Below are 19722 nucleotides of genomic sequence, written 5' to 3'. Positions count from 1 at the left end.
GTATATCATCCGCAAAGGCAGCAAGTTTAAACCTATGGGTTCCCAGATCTACCCCCTCAATCTCTGGACTGGCATAAACATCTTGAATGAAGGGATCTAAAGTTAATATAAACAATGGGAAAAGTGGGCATCCCTGACGAATACCACAAAGGATAGGAAAAGGATTGGAGAAGATCCCATTAACCATTATCTTGGTTCTAGGGTTGGCATATAAAAGCTAAACAAAGCGCAAAAAACGAGCTACAAACCGTAGGCCTGTAATGCTGAAAACAAAAAGTCCCATCTAATCCGATCAAAGGCTTTTTCAGCATCAAAACTCACCATTACAGAGAGTAAAGCCTTCCAATCCCAATATTCTAAGCAGCAAGAATTTTACGCATATTTTCAACAACAGAGTGCCCTTTGACAAATCCCACTTGAGCCTCATGCAAGAGTGGGCAACAACCTCGCCATCCTGTTTGCCAAAACTTTAGCCAAGAGTTTGGTCTCCACATTCAAAAGAGAAACTGGATGGTATGAATCTGGCGATAAGGGGTCCTTCCTTCCCTGGTTTCAAAAGGACAACAATATGTGCCATATTCAGCTCTCCTGGAAGTTGATATGAATCTAAGAGGGCATTAAACATAGCTGTCAGTGGTTGAATTACCTGCTCTCCCATCATCTTATAGAATTCAACACGAAAGCCATCGGATCCTGGCGCCTTGAGTACCGGGCTTTGATCGAGAGCCAGACCACTTCCTCCTGAGAGATAGGGGCCCCCAAAACCTCCTGCTCCGCCAGTGACAAACAAGGAATATTTAGTCCCTCCAAATATTGTTACCCCCCTTAATCCTTCATCTTGAGTGATAGCAGCATAGAGTCTGCAGATATTGGCAAAAACAGTCCGCAATCTCCTGATCAGTATGAAAGAGCCCACCTGTCACAGTTCGTATAGTATTTATCTGACGGGGACCCGTGATGAGGGATACTAAACACACTAATAGCCGACTCCCCCCCTTATTCCCATGTGTATGTAGACAGTATTTATAGTATGCCAAAGCTTTAATCGTCCGCTGATGCGAGCGCTCAAGTGAAGTTTGAACTTCTAGCAGACGTTGTTTATCTGCTGCATTAGTGGTCACACTATAGCACCTACAGAGCAAACGAACTTGGCGCTCCAAGTGGATCATCTCCCGATCCTGTGCTCCCTTCCTATGACTGACGTAACTGATTATCTCACCTCGTAGTACAGTTTTCGCAGCTTCCCTTTACAAACTTTGTGCTGTTTGTAATCATTCCATTTTTGCAACAAAAAATCCTGAAATTGCTTATCTTTTGTCAACCAAAGGGGAAATCTCAATAGAGGAAAGTTCCCCTGTTGTGGTCCAAGCTGCCATGCCATCCATACCAAGGCATGGTTGGAGATCTCACATGGTCCTATTTCTACTCATTGTACCCAAGTTACAAGGGTATCTGATATCAAAAGGTAATCTATTCTGGATTGGGATGAATGGGCTTGAGAGAGATGGGTGTAATCCCTATCGGATGGGTGTAGGACACACCATAGGCCAATAAGATTTAACAGGTGACACAAATGAGGAAGGCCTCGATGAGACAGCATACATTTCTCCCAGGAATTACTAGATCTATCCAGTTGTGGATCCCAAACAGTATTAAAGTCACCCCCCACCACTAGAGGCATCTGCGTATGAGGGAGCAGAAGATCCAGCAGAGTTTTATAAAAAGCCTTATTAAACTGATTAGGTGCATAAACATTACAAGACAACAAACTGCCTATGAATAGTGACCTTACATAGAACCACCCAGCCCTGCATGTCTTTATAGATTGTTTACAGCCAATCTAAGACCCCCCCTATGGAAAAGAATTACAACCCCCCTCTCCTTTTTATTGACTGCAGGGGATGCTACACAGTCCCCCACCCACCAACGCTTCAATTTAGAGTACTCGCAGTCTGTCAAATATGTCTCTTGTAATAATGCAATATCTACATGATGTCTCTGCAGAGCTTGCAGTATTTTAGAACACTTAATGGGAGAAGAGATACCCCCCGCATTCCAGATAACTATTTTAACCATTAGGTTACACCAATTCGTAGAGTAAAGCTCAAAGAGGAAAAAAAAGAAAAAGTACTAGCGGGCTGTCCAAGCCTCCAACCCACCAGAATATAATGCAAAGTAAAGTAAAGGAGATGTAGTCAAAGCATCAGGTCAATTATTTCCCCAACCCTTAAGTGATGGTGTCTCAAACCGCCCCCATCCAGCCCACCCTTTCTCCACCCTCCATCCCATCCCCTCCCTTTCCATCAAAAACCCTAGTATAGCAAATAGTCTCATAAGTGAGACTGATCACATTCCTACACCCATCTACCCTTTCCACAAGCCCATAAAGCCCCTGATTTAACTGTTAGCCCATTCCCAACAGGCTTCTTGCCATTACACAGCCACAACACCAAACACACAAAAAACCACATACACAAAAACCCAAAAAAGTAAAAACAAAAAAAAAAACACCACCAGTCATACACTCACACATGCTAGAAACCAAAAAAAAAAAAAAAAAAAAAGAAAGAGGGGTGCTTAGAAACATAAAAATGAAAAAGCCAAACTTCCAAGTCCCCCTCCAGACAATGATAACACGTCAAAATCATAATAGATATCACAAGGAGTAGTCACCCTCTCAACTGACACCATAAAGCAGGGCTCAAGCAAGGACTGGCCAGTCCATATTTGTACTTGTCCCTACCAGTCATCCACATGACCATTGCTTTCCAGCAAAGAGCGAACGCCTCTGCAGGAAAGCCAAGCAGGTCACTCATACCTGAACTCATGCCCTACTACAAGGTGGTAAAATAGGCAGGAAAAAAACTCCCAAAAAATACACAGAGTCCAGACCTTCAAGCTGCTCATCCATGGATTGTCAGTAAAAACCAGAATCTGAACCTTCAATCAGAGATGGCAATATGGTGCAATGAAGTCATACAGTAACATTAATCAGGACAGCCATGATCAAGTCTTATCGCTAGAAACTGTCCAAACTATCATAATACTCCACATATAAACCGGCACCCTTGTTGGAAAGGTCTGTGATGCGGAAAAGAAGGAAAAAAAAGAAGTCAGATCAGCCATAAGTCATGTACAGTAGTTGAATGTAGGTACAGATCTTCATGGAGTTCCTTGGTTACCCATCTCTGACACCTCACGTTTAAGCCGGTTTAAGAAAGTCTGGGCTTCAGGTACCGCATCACACAACAGGGTCTTTGCTTGGTAGATGACCCTCAACTTATTTGTTACATTTGTACCCCACATTTTCCCAACTTTTGCAGGCTCAATGTGGCTTACATAGTGGCGTTTGCCAAATTGGTTGATAACAAATACAAGCTTATATTATGATCGAATGAGGTAGGTGTGTATCAGGCGTCATGAGGGTCGAGGGAATGAAGATTGTCCAGTACGATCATTGGTTATGCTGTGTTGCTGGGTGTGGGGATTTACAGTGGATCAGTGGGGTAAGCCTTTTTGAAGAGGTTGGTTTTCAATGATTTCCTGAAGTTTAGGTGGTTATGGATTGTTTTCACAGCTTTTGGGAGTCCATTCCATAGTCGTGCGCTTATGTAGGAGAAGCAGGATGCATACGTTGCTTTGTATTTAAGTCCTCTGCAATTTGGGTAAAGCGAATGCTACATACCTGTAGAAGGTATTCTCCGAGGACAGCAGGCTGATTGTTCTCACTGATGGGTGACGTCCACGGCAGCCCCTCCAATCGGAATCTTCACTAGCAAAAGCCTTTGCTAGCCCTCGCGCACCGCGCATGCGCGGCCGTCTTCCCGCCCGAAACCGGCTCGTGCCGGCCAGTCTCATATGTAGCAAGACAAAGACTAGGGAAGACACAACTCCAAAGGGGAGGCGGGCGGGTTTGTGAGAACAATCAGCCTGCTGTCCTCGGAGAATACCTTCTACAGGTATGTAGCATTCGCTTTCTCCGAGGACAAGCAGGCTGCTTGTTCTCACTGATGGGGTATCCCTAGCCCCCAGGCTCACTCAAAACAACAACCATGGTCAATTGGGCCTCGCAACGGCGAGGACATAACTGAGATTGACCTAAAAAATTTACCAACTAACTAAGAGTGCAGCCTGGAACAGAACAAACATGGGCCTAGGGGGGTGGAGTTGGATTCTAAACCCCGAACAGATTCTGAAGCACTGACTGCCCGAACCGACTGTCTCGTCGGGTATCCTGCTGCAGGCAGTAATGAGATGTGAATGTGTGGACAGATGACCACGTCGCAGCTTTGCAAATCTCTTCAATAGTGGCTGACTTCAAGTGGGCTACCGACGCTGCCATGGCTCTAACATTATGAGCCATGACATGACCCTCAAGAGCCAGCCCAGCCTGGGCGTAAGTGATGGAAATGCAATCTGCTAGCCAATTGGATATGGTGCGTTTTCCCACAGCCACTCCCCTCCTGTTGGGATCAAAAGAAACAAACAATTGGGCGGACTGTCTGTTGGGCTGTGTCCGCTCCAGATAGAAGGCCAATGCTCTCTTGCAGTCCAATGTGTGCAGCTGACGTTCAGCAGGGCAGGAATGAGGACGGGGAAAGAATGTTGGCAAGACAATTGACTGGTTCAGATGGAACTCCGACACAACCTTTGGCAGAAACTTAGGGTGAGTGCAGAGGACTACTCTGTTATTATGAAATTTGGTGTAAGGGGCCTGGGCTACCAGGGCCTGAAGCTCACTGACTCTATGAGCTGAAGTAACTGCCACCAAGAAAATGACCTTCCAGGTCAAGTACTTCAGATGGCAGGAATTCAGAGGCTCAAAAGGAGGTTTCATCAGCTGGGTGAGAACGACATTGAGATCCCATGACACTGTAGGAGGCTTGACAGGGGGCTTTGACAAAAGCAAACCTCTCATGAAGCGAACAACTAAAGGCTGTCCTGAGATCGGCTTACCTTCCACACGGTAATGGTATGCACTGATTGCACTAAGGTGAACCCTTACAGAGTTGGTCTTGAGACCAGACTCAGACAAGTGCAGAAGGTATTCAAGCAGGGTCTGTGTAGGACAAGAGCGAGGATCTAGGGCCTTGCTGTCACACCAGACGGCAAACCTCCTCCACAGAAAGAAGTAACTCCTCTTAGTGGAATCTTTCCTGGAAGCAAGCAAGATGCGGGAGACACCCTCTGACAGACCCAAAGAGGCAAAGTCTACGCTCTCAACATCCAGGCCGTGAGAGCCAGGGACCAGAGGTTGGGATGCAGAAGCGCCCCTTCGTCCTGCGTGATGAGGGTCGGAAAACACTCCAATCTCCACGGTTCTTCAGAGGACAACTCCAGAAGAAGAGGGAACCAGATCTGACGCGGCCAAAAAGGAGCAATCAGAATCATGGTGCCTCGGTCTTGCTTGAGTTTCAACAAAGTCTTCCCCACCAGAGGTATGGGAGGATAAGCATACAGCAGACCCTCCCCCCAATCCAAGAGGAAGGCATCCGATGCCAGTCTGCCGTGGGCCTGAAGCCTGGAACAGAACTGAGGGACTTTGTGGTTGGCTCGAGATGCGAAGAGGTCTACCAAGGGGGTGCCCCACACCTGGATGATCTGTCGCACTACACGGGAATTGAGCGACCACTCGTGAGGTTGCATAATCCTGCTCAACCTGTCGGCCAGACTGTTGTTTACGCCTGCCAGATATGTGGCTTGGAGCACCATGCCGTGACGGCGAGCCCAGAGCCACATGCTGACGGCTTCCTGACACAGGGGGCGAGATCCGGTGCCCCCCTGCTTGTTGACGTAATACATGGCAACCTGGTTGTCTGTCTGAATTTGGATAATTTGGTGGGACAGCCGATCTCTGAAAGCCTTCAGAGCGTTCCAGATCGCTCGCAACTCCAGAAGATTGATCTGCAGATCTCGTTCCTGGAGGGACCAGCTTCCTTGGGTGTGAAGCCCATCGACATGAGCTCCCCATCCCAGGAGAGACGCATCCGTGGTCAGCACTTTTTGTGGCTGAGGAATTTGGAAAGGATGTCCCAGAGTCAAATTGGACCAAATCGTCCACCAATACAGGGATTTGAGAAAACTCGTGGACAGGTGGATCACATCTTCTAGATCCCCAGCAGCCTGAAACCACTGGTAAGCTAGGGTCCATTGGGCAGATCTCATGTGAAGGTGGGCCATGGGAGTCACATGAACTGTGGAGGCCATGTGGCCCAGCAATCTCGACATCTGCCGAGCTGTGATCTGCTGTGACACTCGCACTCGCGAGATGAGGGACAACAAGTTGTTGGCTCTCGCCTCTGGGAGATAGGCGCGAGCCGTCCGAGAATCCAGCAGAGCTCCTATGAATTCGAGTTTCTGCACTGGGAGAAGATGCGACTTTGGATAATTTATCACAAACCCCAGTAGCTCCAGGAGGCAAATAGTCATCTGCATGGACTGCAGGGCTCCTCGGATGTGTTCTTTACCAGCCAATCGTCGAGATATGGGAACACGTGTACCCCCAGTCTGCGAAGTGCCGCTGCTACTACAGCCAAGCACTTTGTGAACACTCTGGGTGCAGAGGTGAGCCCAAAGGGTAGCACACAGTACTGGAAGTGACGTGTGCCCAGCTGAAATCGCAGATACTGTCTGTGAGCTGGCAGTATCGGGATGTGTGTATAGGCATCCTTCAAGTCCAGAGAGCATAGCCAATCGTTTTCCCGAATCATGGGAAGAAGGGTGCCCAGAGAAAGCATCCTGAACTTTTCTTTGACCAGATATTTGTTCAGGGCCCTTAGGTCTAGGATGGGACACATCCCCCCTGTTTTCTTTTCCACAAGGAAGTACCTGGAATAGAATCCCAGCCCTTCCTGCCCGGATGGCACGGGCTCGACCGCATTGGCGCTGAGAAGGGCGGAGAGTTCCTCTGCAAGTACCTGCTTGTGCTGGAAGCTGTAAGACTGAGCTCCCGGTGGACAATTTGGAGGTTTTGAGGCCAAATTGAGGGTGTATCCTTGCCGGACTATTTGAAGAACCCACTGATCGGAGGTTATGAGAGGCCACCTTTGGTGAAAAGCTTTCAACCTCCCTCCGACTGGCAGGTCGCCCGGCACTGACACTTGGATGTCGGCTATGCTCTGCTGGAGCCAGTCAAAAGCTCGTCCCTTGCTTTTGCTGGGGAGCCGAGGGGCCTTGCTGAGGTGCACGCTGTTGACGAGAGCGAGCGCGCTGGGGCTTAGCCTGGGCCGCAGGCTGTCGAGAAGGAGGATTGTACCTACGCTTACCAGAAGAGTAGGGAACAGTCTTCCTTCCCCAAAAAAATCTTCTACCTGTAGAGGTAGAGGCTGAAGGCTGCCGGCGGGAGAACTTGTCGAATGCGGTGTCCCGCTGGTGGAGCTGCTCTACCACCCTGCTCGACTTTCTCTCCAAAAATATTATCCGCACGGCAAGGCGAGTCCGCAATCCGCTGCTGGATTCTATTCTCCAGGTCGGAGGCATGCAGCCATGAGAGTCTGCGCATCACCACACCTTGAGCAGCGGCCCTGGACGCAACATCAAAGGTGTCATACACCCCTCTGGCCAGGAATTTTCTGCACGCCTTCAGCTGCCTGACCACCTCCTGAAATGGCTTGGCTTGCTCAGGGGGGAGCTTATCCACCAAGCCCGCCAACTGCCGCACATTGTTCCGCATGTGTATGCTCGTGTAGAGCTGGTACGACTGAATTTTGGCCACGAGCATAGAAGAATGGTAGGCCTTCCTCCCAAAGGAGTCCAAGGTTCTAGAGTCCTTGCCCGGGGGCGCCGAAGCATGCTCCCTAGAACTCTTGGCCTTCTTTAGGGCCAAATCCACAACTCCAGAGTCGTGAGGCAACTGAGTGCGCATCAGCTCTGGGTCCCCATGGATCCGGTACTGGGACTCAATCTTCTTGGGAATGTGGGGGTTAGTTAATGGCTTGGTCCAGTTTGCCAGCAATGTCTTTTTTAGGACATGATGCATGGGTACTGTGGACGCTTCCTTAGGTGGAGAAGGATAGTCCAGGAGCTCAAACATTTCAGCCCTGGGCTCGTCCTCCACAACCACCGGGAAGGGGATGGCCGTAGACATCTCCCGGACAAAGGAAGCGAAAGACAGACTCTCGGGAGGAGAAAGCTGTCTTTCAGGAGAGGGAGTGGGATCAGAAGGAAGACCCTCAGACTCCTCGTCAGAGAAATATCTGATGTCTTCCTCTTCTTCCCACGAGGCCTCACCCTCGGTGTCAGACACAAGTTCACGAACCTGTGTCTGCAACCGTGCCCGGCTCGACTCCGTGGAACCACGGCCACGGTGGGAGCGTCGAGAGGTAGACTCCCTCGCCCGCACCGGCGAAGCTCCCTCCACCGACGTAGTCGGGGAGCCTTCCTGGGAGGCAACCGCAGTCGGTACCGCACGCGGCACCGACGCCGGAGACCTCACCCCGGGCGATGGACCAGCCGGCGCCTCGCTCGACGGTACCGGTGGCGCAAGCACCCCCGGTACCGGAGGGGTAGGCCGCAACAGCTCTCCCAGGATCTCTGGGAGAACGGCCCGGAGGCTCTCGTTCAGAGCGGCTGCAGAAAAAGGCATGGAGGTCGACGCAGGCGTCGATGTCAGAGTCTGTTCCGGGCGTGGAGGCTGTTCCGGGCTGTCCAGAGTGGAGCGCATCGACACCTCTTGGACAGAGGGTGAGCGGTCCTCTCGGTGCCGATGCCTGCTGGGTGCCGACTCCCTCGGCGACCCAGAGCTCTCGGTGCCGACACGGGAAGGGGACCGGTGTCGATGCTTCTTCGATTTTTTGGAGCGAAGCACGTCACCGGCGCTTCCCGGCACTGACGAGGAGGACGTAGAATCCAACCGTCTCTTCCTCGGGGCCGAGACCGAAGAGGGTCGGTCTCGGGGGGGGCTGTACCGCAGGAGCCCTCAGGGTAGGGGGAGACCCACCCGAAGGCTCACCGCCACCAGCAGGGGAATGGACAGCCCTCACCTGCACTCCAGACGAAGCACCACCGTCCGACGACATCAGCAGACGAGGTCCCGGTACCACCGACGTCGACACAGTCGTCCGATGTCTCAGCGCCGATGCAGAGGGTCGATGCCTCGATACACTCGATGCACTGGCGGCCGAGGATGAAGGTCTGGACGCTGGAGACGTCGATGCACTCGATACCCCCGGTGCCGATGCCGACGAAGAGCCCGAGAACAAAATGTTCCACTGGGCTAACCTCGCTACCTGAGTCCGCTTTTGTAAAAGGGAACACAGACTACAGGCCTGAGGGCGGTGCCCAGCCCCCAGACACTGAAGACACGACGCGTGCCTGTCAGTGAGCGAGATTACCCGGGCGCACTGGGTGCACTTCTTGAAGCCGCTGGAAAGCTTCGATGTCATGGGCGGAAAAATCACGCCGGCGAGATCAAAACTCGAAATGGCGAAAATTGGCACCATAAAAATAGGGAGAAGAAAATTTCGACCGAGGCCTAACTAAGGCCTACCCCGACGACGATAGAAAACTTACCGGGGCGAAAAGCTCGAAATACGGGAAGGGAAAAACCAAAAAGTATCTTCCCGAAACACTTCTCAAACTTTCTTTGAAAGAACGAGTCGAAAACGACGCGCGAGGTCAACTTTCCGGGGCACGAACGGCGAAACACGACCGTACCAAGCGCGGACAAAAGAAGACTGGCCGGCATGAGCCAGTTTCGGGCGGGAAGACGGCCGCGCATGTGCGGTGCGCATCGGCGCGCGAGGGCTAGCAAAGGCTTTTGCTAGTGAAGATTCCGATTGGAGGGGCTGCCGTGGACGTCACCCATCAGTGAGAACAAGCAGCCTGCTTGTCCTCGGAGAATGTAGGTTTAGGTATGATCGTGATGATCCGATTCTGTTTCTGGTTGGTAGATCTAGGAGGTCTATCATGTATCCTGGGACTATGCCGTAGATAATTTTGTGGACCAAGGTGCAGATTTTGAAGATGATCCTTTCTTTGATTGGGAGCCAGTGCAGCTTTTCTCGGAGGGGTTTAGCACTATCGAATCGTGTTTTACCAAGAATCAGCCTGGCTGCTGTGTTTTGGGCGATCTGGAGTTTTTTTGTGAGTTATTCTTTGCATCCCATGTAGATTCCGTTGCAGTAATCTGCATGGCTTAGCACCATTGATTGTGTTAGGTTTCGAAAAATATCTCTTGGGAAGAAAAGTTTTAATCGTTTAAGTTTCCACATTGTGTAGAACATTTTCTTTATTACGGAGTTTACTTGGCTCTCAAGGGTAAGGTTGCGGTCAATTGTGACTCCGAGTATTTTTAGGCTGTCTGAGATAGGGAGGATGTGTCATGGGGTGTTTATGGTTGTGGGTTTGTACTTGTTATGTTGAGATGAGAGGATGAGGCAGTGTGTTTTTTCAGTGTTCAGTTGGAATGAATTTGCCCAAGAGTCCATGATGTTCAGGCCGTCATTGATTTCATTGGTTATTTCTGTTATGTCATGTCTGAAGGGAATGTAGATTGTAACGTCAACTTGTAATCTTCCCTGTTGTTCTGGGGTAAGTGGAGGCAAATCCCTGGCTACTGCCCTCCAATAGTAGCCCTGGTCTTTCAGTACAACCGGCAGCAAAGTAAAAAATAAACTCCTCTTATGAATCATAGTTTTTAATCCAGAGACCTAATCAACTGGTCTCTTTGAATTCAGAATCAAAATACACAGTCTACTTTATAATCCTTATTCAACAAGGTTGTCAGTTTTCAGTTTCAGCAATCCACAGTACATAAAAGAAAAACAAAACTGATTCACAAAAACGTCAGAAACAAAAAGCCTGCTCCTGATCCTCACTCTAATCAGAAAAAATGCAGGCTGGCCAGCTCACCTCCCTCTTCACAGATACTTCACTCCTGTATCCTCCCACACTGCCCTCTTACACTTGCAGACTCTGGTCTCTTGGCTCCTCACAGTCCATGGGTACTTGCTCTCTCTCCACCTCCTCCTCCCCTGGGTTACCAAGCCCTTCTTCTAGGACTTCCATCCAATCAGCTCCCTCTCCACACTGCTCTCTAAATTCCTCACTCCTCACAGCTGAGTTACCCTTATCCTCCCCCTCCCCACAGGTGGGTGGAATCCTATACTGATTCTGTACCCATGGAAACAAAGTTTTAACATTGTCACTCCCTCTACTGGCCATTCTTGGGTATTGCTTCTTCCCCACCCAAACCCTTCCCTACCTTCTCTTAGGTAAACTCCGTGTCTGGGTTTTAAGTGGACTGTCCTTCCCCTTTCTCCTAAGGCCTTGTGGGTAGGGTAGTTCTATACCATCCGGGCTGTCAACCTAAGTTGATCTTTCTCATTACAATCTGCATAGATGAATGGGTTGAGGCCTCGATTGGATAGGGACTTGCCAGTGGGATCATTATGTTGAAGAGTATTGGTGATAATGGTGATCCTTGAGGTACTCCACAGGCTGCTTTCCACGGTGGTGATATGTTTGAGTTTGATTTTACTTGGTATGTTCTGGTGGTTAGAAAACCCTTGATCCACTTAGCGGGGTACAGAAGTGCAAATCTGATGTTTTTTCATGGAGGCAGGAACAGCTAGGTGCAAAGGTCCATCTCTTTGTCGATACGCTTGCCGAGAGATCCTGGAAACACGACACCCGAGATCCCTCAAAAGACAGTATTCATTTCCTTGTGGATGAAGTTAAGTAATCACAAAATCACAGGGCGAGGTCAGGTGTTAGAATGTTGTCTTGTCCCCAGTTTATGAGACCACTCTATGCGGATGGGATCCGATATATTCGGCAGTTGTAACTCTTTCATCAAGCAAAAAAAACAGCACAAAGGACCTTTAAAAACACAAGGGACAAGGTGCTTATGTTGAAACCTTTAATAATCCAAATTTGATTGAAGGAAGACCCACTCCAGTAACTCTCATCAGCCACGTCTCCAATGTGCTGCTCAGGTCTTTGGCTCCAAGAGTCTCTGGGAGGCCAATCAGGCATAAGTACATAAGTAATGCCACACTGGGAAAAGACCAAGGGTCCATCGAGCCCAGCATCCTGTCCATGACGGCGGCCAATCCAAGCCAAGGGCACCTGGCAAGCTTCCCAAATGTACAAACATTCTATACATGTTATTCCTGGAATTGTGGATTTTTCCCAAGTCCATTTAGTAGTGGTTTATGGACTTGTCCTTTAGGAAACCATCTAACCCCTTTTTAAACTCTGCCAAGCTAACTACCTTCACCACATTCTCTGGCAACGAATTCCAGAGTTTAATTATGCATTGGGTGAAGAAAATTTCTCAGATTTGTTTTAAATTTACTACACTGTAGTTTCATCGCATGCCCTCTAGTCCTAGTATTTTTGGAAAGCGTGAACAGACGCTTCACATCCACCTGTTCCACTCCACTCATTATTTTATATACCTCTATCATGTCTCCCCTCAGCCGTCTCTTCTCCAAGCTGAAAAGCCCTAGCCTCCTTAGTCTTTCTTCATAGGGAATGCGTCCCATCCCCACTATCATTTTAGTCGCCCTTCGCTGCACCTTTTCCAACTCTGCTATATCTTTCTTGAGATGCGGCGACCAGAATTGAACACAATACTCAAGGTGCGGTCGCACCATGGAGCGATATGACGGCATTATAACATCCTCACACCTGTTTTCCATACCTTTCCTAATAATACCCAACATTCTATTTGCTTCCCTAGCCGCAGCAGCACACTGAGCAGAAGGTTTCAGTGTATTATCGACGACGACACCCAGATCCCTTTCTTGGTCCGTAACTCCTAATGTGGAACCTTGCATGACGTAGCTATAATTTGGGTTCTTTTTTCCCCACATGCATCACCTTGCACTTGCTCACATTAAACGTCATCTGCCATTTAGCCGCCCAGTCTCCCAGGGGCCTTCTGTAATTTTTCACAATCCTGTCGTGAGTTAATGACTTTGAATAACTTTGTGTCATCAGCAAATTTAATTACCTCGCTAGTTACTCCCATCTCTAAATCATTTATAAATATATTAAAAAGCAGCGGCCCTAGCACAGACCCCTGAAGAACTCCACCGACTACCCTTCTCCATTGATTCGCCTGGACCTATGTTCCAGGTCCTCTAGATTTTCCTCCAAAGCCTCGAGCTTAGATCGATGGCAAGCCTGGGTATCCATCACCCCCTGCATTCTATCTTCAGTGCGCTGCTGAAATGCTACTCGTTCTCTGCCAAACTCATCCAGCTTTACCTCCACTCATTCAAGCTTAGCTTTGATAGGCTGCAGTTTTTTCACCAACACCGCTTCCATAGCCACGGTTAACTCCGCAATAATCTCCCTACCCTACACAAGCTCACCGAGGTAGAAGGACTGGCCAACGCCACCATTTTGTTTTCCGGGAGCTGATCATGGTCTTTATGTTTGCGAGCAGATTTACTTGACATTCAGAAATTGAATACAAAATGTCCACTCACCACTCCAGCAAACCTAATCTCCACCAGAAGATTGGTTTTAATTAAAAAAAAAAAAAAAAAAAAAAAAAAAAAGATAAGGGAATAGGTGCCAGGGTGAAGGCAGGAGACAGCATGGTGTCACGTGGTCTCTCGGCAGTCATTTTTATGAAGCGGTGGCAGTGAGCGGATCAGCTGAAGAAGGCAGCAAAGAGGGGGGATTTTCCTGCCATGATGAGGCCACTAGGCCACCAAGGTGCATTGAGGTACATTTTTTTTCTTTTTTTTTTTTTTGGGGGGGGGGGGGGGGGGGGGGGGGGGAGGCAGAGGCTTGCCTGCACAACTTCCGCAGAAACCCCGTAGGACCTGGGTCCATCCCCACGGGATCTCCACAGAATTCCCGTAACCCCGTTCCCGTGCAACTCTCTACTTCCAAGAAAACTGGGAGATGGGTAAACTAAAATCTTCAATAGGCTAAATTTTACATGGAAGTGGGCCTGGATGCTGACTTGGTGCTGATCTTGTCAGAAGTAAAGCTGAAGACTACAAGACCCCTGAAGGCATACCAGTAGAGGTGATAAAAGTCCACTTTAAAAAAAAAAAAAAAAAAGCACATTTTGGGCATGCTGGGAAGGATATCGAGATGAAGAGTCAGGTAAAAATGAGGGGAGAAGCTGGGCTGCATGCATCTATGCAAGTGAATTGAACACACAGGTTGGTCCTGCTATTATTCATTATGCTATTGTTCATGTCTAGTGGAAGACACTAAAGTGCAATTCAATGTCTCATAAAATAGCAAACACAGTAGACATTGCATTATTACGCATGACTAGGGCTGTAGCTGAAGAAAGACAGCTCTGTAACATACCCCCGAAATGAAACAGGTCTTGTTGAGCACTTCATAGTCCCAGAGAATGATATCACCTCCTTTGGATCCCACTGCCACTGTGCTTGGGTGTGTAGGATGCCACTCCAGACATGTAACTCTCCTATCAAATGGGCTAGCAGTTCGGAAGAGTCCATATGAGGAGAGGGATCGAACAAAGGGTTGCTGGAGACACTGTGGGTGAGAACATAGTAGATATTACTGTCCGCCGAGAGCAAAACCAACAAAGCAAAACTCATACAACACTTCAGCTGCAGTCTGAGCTCGCTACTACCCCTCCCCCCAAACAAGTAAGGCTGCTAGCCAAGACCATTTATTAAGAAGTTGAATGGGAGAAAATATAGCCAAAAATAAAACAGATAACTGCTTACTTTACCCGAGTTCAGTAGTACCAGGACTCCTTCTCCTTGTACTCAGCATCAAAATCCACCTCTTACTATTCTCAATGAGTAAGAAACACATGGACCCTCTCTCTCTACCCTTCCTGGGTAAAAAGCACTGGTATGCTAGCACATTCCCCTTATGTAAGAAGCACAAGAGCCTCTCCTAATCAAAGGCAGTAGAGCCTTGCTTCTTCTCCTCTCTCTGGCTTAGTAGTGATAGCAATGAACAGAAATAAACAGAGATAACTGATGCATTCACCTGTCTGAGCTTGGAATGGGTAGTCCCACCCAACATGTTCTGGTAGATGTAATGTATAAAGTTGCATTGTCTCTCTGCTGGCTGGCACACTGTGCTCATGTTCCTCACCAAGAACCTAAGCGTACTGTGACCTGTTGCAAAGAAAACACACAAAAAGTATAACTGCCCACTCAAGTCAAGAGCAAAATGTAGTCATGGCCAAAAGCTATCAATTTTTGGAATGGGACTACTGCTATTTGGAAGTCTGTAGTGTCACAGAGCTGGCCAACAGTACAACCTCATCCCAGGAACAGCCCCACCACTAGGCAGACTAGGCATCCACCTAGGCAGGCTTCAGGGAAGGAGGGGAAGCAGTGCACTTCTGGCACAAGTGGCAAGATAGTGGAAGAGCAGCACTTTCATGAAGTAAGCTTGCATTGGAAAGAGAACAAGGTGGAAGGCCACGAGTGTGCACAGTGCTCAAAGCTGACGTGTTGTGTATACAAATTTATCTCACGCACATTCATTGTGGGCATCCTGAAAACCTGACTGGCTATGTGTGTCCCAAGGACTGAGTTCATAAAATAATTCACGGAGATGCCCCAGCCTACATGTCAGACCTCATTGACCTGCCACCCAGGAACGCTAAAAGATTAGCGCACACATTCCTGAATCTTCACTTCCCCAACTGTAAAGGACTAAAATACAGATTAACACATGCATCCAGCTTTTCCTACACGAGCACACAACTGTGGAATGCTTTGCCATTTGACGTGAAAACAATGTGCGACCTAATCAACTTTTGGAAATCACTGAAGACTTACCTCTTCAATAAGGCATACCACAATGATCCATCATAGGAACTGTAACGCATTACCGCTTACCTGATATTCCGAATGTGATCTCTCTATACCTGATTGCTTAATTCTATTATGTTCTTTATGTACTACCAATTGTATCTTTTACCCTGGAATGGCGATTGCCATGACGGAACATTGTAAGCCACATTGAGCCTGCAAATAGGTGGGAAAATGTGGGATACAAATGCAACAATAGTGGTTAGGGTGTTGAACTTTGGTCCTGGGGAACTGAGTTCGATTCCCACTTCAGGCACAGGCAGCTCCTTGTGAGTCTGGGCAAATCACTTAACCTTCCATTGCCCCATGTAAGCCGCATTGAGCCTGCCATGAGTGGGAAAGCGCGGGGTACAAATGTAACAAAAAAAAATAACAACAAATAAATAAATGTGTATATGAAAGGTGGAAGCTGGAGTTGTAGAGGTAGCTGCATTTGTCAGTTGGTTTCCTGTATATTGATATTTGTACATAGCAGATTACACAAAACTATTCAAGATTGTTAAAACACATGCAGACTGTGAAATTGGAAGGCTGGCTATCCAAATGGCAGATGAAATTTAATGTGGACAAATGCAAGGTGATGCAAATTGGAAACAATAATCCGAATCATAGTTACCTGATGCCAGGGTTCACCTTGGGGGTCAGCACTCAAGAAAAAGATCCTGGTGTTGTAGATAATACGTTGAAATCTTCTGCTCAGTGTATGGCAGCAGACAAAAAAGCAAACAGGATGCTAGGAATTATTAGGAAAGGAATGGTGAAGAAGATCGAAAATACTATAATGCCTCTCCATGGTTCAACTGCACCTTGAGTATTGTGTTCAGTTCTGGTCTCCATATCTCAAAAAAGATATACAGGAATTAGAAAAGGTTCAAATAGTGACCAAAATGATAAAGAGGACAGAACATCTCCCATATGAGGAAAGGCTAAAGAGGTTAGGGCCCTTCAGCTTGGAAAAGAGACAAATGAGGGGAGATATGATTGAGGTCTACAAAATCCTGAGTGATGTAGAACGAGTAGAAGTAAATTGATTTTTTACTCTTTCCAAAAGTACAAGACTAGGGGACACTCAAGGAAGTTACATGGAAATACTTTTAAAACAAATAGGAGGAAATAGAAGGGGTCGCGTGACGCGATGCTCGAGGGATGACGCTGAGCTGAGTTCCTCTGAGCCTCCTGATTATTCCCCGTTGTTTTACACAACTGCAAGAGGCATTTGGCTTCAATATTTGAGATCCACCAGGTGTTGGAACATTCTAACAACAGTTTGGGCTGTTTATCTTCTTAAGTATGACAGCAAGAGTGGCGCACAAAGAGAAGACCTGAGGGAGGACTGCGGACAAAATGGCGGCACCCTCAAGCCCAGCCGGCCCAACAGTCTCTTCAGCGTGGGTAACGGAGATTACAACCGAAATGACTGTAGTTATGGAAGAGCTTTTAGAGAGGCGCTTTACCCTCTAAACTGGGGCGCATGCAGGCTCAGCTAGAAGAACTATCAAAGCAATGCGTGGCATTCCAAACGAGAATGGCCGAGGTGGAAGACAGGGTCACAATTGTGGAGGAAACACAGAGCACATTGCACAAAAAGATAATTATGTTGGAAGATAAAGTTTAAGAGCTTGAAAATAGGTCCCGCAGGAATAATCTGCACCTGGTAGGCCTCCCGGAGTCCTTACCTGAGAAAACCTTGGTGAGCTTTCTGGAACAGTGGCTATCCAGAGAAGTGCAGTTACCAGCTAGCAATGGCCCTTTGAGGGTGGTGCAGGCGCATAGACCGGGGCAGTGACAAACAGCACAGTCCAGAGAGTGATAATTCTATGGATCTTAAACTGTTCACAAACAAGCTATATTACAGGCAACATGGGGAGGAAAGACACTGAATTATGATAATCAGAAAATGTTGTGCTTCCAAGACTACTCAGCGGGAGTGGCAGCTCAGCACAGAGTTTTTTCCCCTATCTGCACAAAACTATTTGCTCTAAAAATAAAGTTTGCACTACTGTATCTGGCAACCCTCAGGATCACTTACAACAGCACAGTCCAATCATATACTGCAGTGGAGGGAGCACGAGCTTTCCTTCAACGCTTGGAGACCGCAATGGAGAAGCCAGGGGAGACCTAAGCTAACAGCAGCTGTTGTTTTGACAATCTAATGGAGAAAGGTTCTATGCCTTATAGGAGAGGGTCGTGGTGGTGTAGTTGGACACTACCCTCCTCTCCTTTTGGAACACTATCTGCTGGATCTGCAGTGGTCAACCTGGGGACAGAGATGTGTGGATTGATGGCAATGGGATAGCAACGAGGGAGATTTAATTATGCCTAAAACGTTTTTTGTTTTTTTGTGTATGAGATGTAAGGAGTTAAATCTAAGGATAGGCTGGATACTGGGATAAGCATAGATTTGGACTAAGGTTTATGTTGCTAGGAGAGAGAAGAAGTGGTAGGGACGGGCTGAGAGGATGTGTGGTTAAGTAGGGGGAGGGCAGTGAGTTATGAATTTCATCGAGCAGTTAAAAAGATTTGCATAAGAGGAAGTGACGTCACGTGGCTGAACAGCCGCTTGATCCTCTAGCTCCGTACTCTCTCACCCAAAAACAGATACCCACAGCGGTTAAGAGCTCCTTCCTTCAAGAAACAAAGCAGCGTAAAGGCGGAGAGGCGATCCCCGGCGCGATGAGCAAAAAAAAAATCCCGCGCCGCCCTGGGACAGCGAGCGAATATCCGCGCGGCAGTCAGCGAAAGGCCCTCACCAGCCCGCGTCCCCTAAATCGCGGAGCACGTGCGAGCCGGAACCGCTTGCCCCGCGTGAAGAACGGGAGGACCCTGCCCTACCAACGGCCCTCTCGACGGAGATGAAAAAATGCTTTGAAGCACTTCAAGCGGAAATTCATGCATCCAAAGAAGAGATCCTGGAGCACGTTGATTCTCTCAGTGTAGACCTGCGGGACCTGGGGGGCAGGGTGGAGGCGCTCGAAGAGAGAATGGACACACAAGAAGAGAAAAACGAGGAGGCAGACTAAAATAGAAGAAAAAGCTGAAGAGCTGCAATACCACCTAGACGACATCGAAAACAAGAGGGCGTAGGCAAAATCTCCGCTTTCGCGGGGTACCGGAGGCAGGAGGCCTAGAGGACGTCCCAGAGGTAGTGCGCACCATCTGCGCTAAGTTGATGGGGGACAGTTTGGATGTGGCGGTAATGGGCATTGATAGAGCCCACAGAGCGTTGGGGAAACCCAGAGACAACATGCCGAGGGACATCGTGGTCAGATTCACTGAATATAAGAGCAAGGAGCAGATTTGGCAAAAAGCTCGTCAGAGCCCTATGCTGGATTACAATGGTTCAAAGGTAGCAATTTACCAAGACTTGTCACTGTTTACTTTGAACCTAAGAAGGGAGATGAAACCTGTCATTGAAATTTTGACCAAAGAGAAGATTCCATACCGATGGGCTTTTCCATTCGCTATTTGTTTCGAACTTAAGGGAGAGTGGATTCGATGTCGCAAAGTGGAAAAGGCATGGCAACATCTATTCACAGCAGGCATGGCGGCGACGGAGACCATGCCGGCCGGGATGGCACCTACCACCAAGGCAAGACTGCAGCGGTGGAAGAGAGTGGAGAAAGCAGCGAAGAAGAATACACCCCACACCTGAGCGGGACAGTGTAGTTTCATTTAATCGAAATGGGTGTCGCTGCCTTGGAGGCAGAATACTGCCAGATAAGGCTGTTGTGTTCCTGGATGGGAACTGTATATTGGTTTGAAAGGTGAAGAGCTGTTGGGAATGAGTGAGAAATGTGAGGGTGGGAAATGGGGTGCTGGGAGAGGGGACTGAGGGGTAATTCAAGTGTAAGTATACTGTTAGTTTGTTACAACATTTGCTTTGTCTTGTTTGGCCAAATAGGGTCTTGTTCTTCACAGTCCCAAGTAGTGAGGTTTAAACTGC

The 19722-nt window shown here is 48.2% G+C and overlaps 1 protein-coding gene across 8 annotated transcripts in view; it reads right to left on the bottom strand.

Annotated features, from left to right (window-relative positions):
• Positions 1–19722, bottom strand: part of DDB2 (damage specific DNA binding protein 2) — a 132178-nt gene that overhangs the window by 46663 nt on the left and 65793 nt on the right. For all 8 annotated transcript variants that reach the window (XM_030200890.1, XM_030200891.1, XM_030200889.1 and 5 more), the window contains 2 exons: positions 14944–15074; positions 14284–14475 (listed from right to left, as the gene is read on the bottom strand). In XM_030200890.1, the coding sequence (XP_030056750.1) occupies positions 14284–14475; positions 14944–15074 (323 nt within the window). The remainder of the gene's footprint in view (positions 1–14283; positions 14476–14943; positions 15075–19722) is intronic.

The sequence above is a fragment of the Microcaecilia unicolor genome, chromosome 4, assembly GCF_901765095.1.
Source record: "Microcaecilia unicolor chromosome 4, aMicUni1.1, whole genome shotgun sequence".
Taxonomy (NCBI): domain Eukaryota; kingdom Metazoa; phylum Chordata; class Amphibia; order Gymnophiona; family Siphonopidae; genus Microcaecilia; species Microcaecilia unicolor.
Note: the sequence above shows the minus strand (reverse complement) of the source record. Positions and strands in the feature narration are given on the sequence as shown.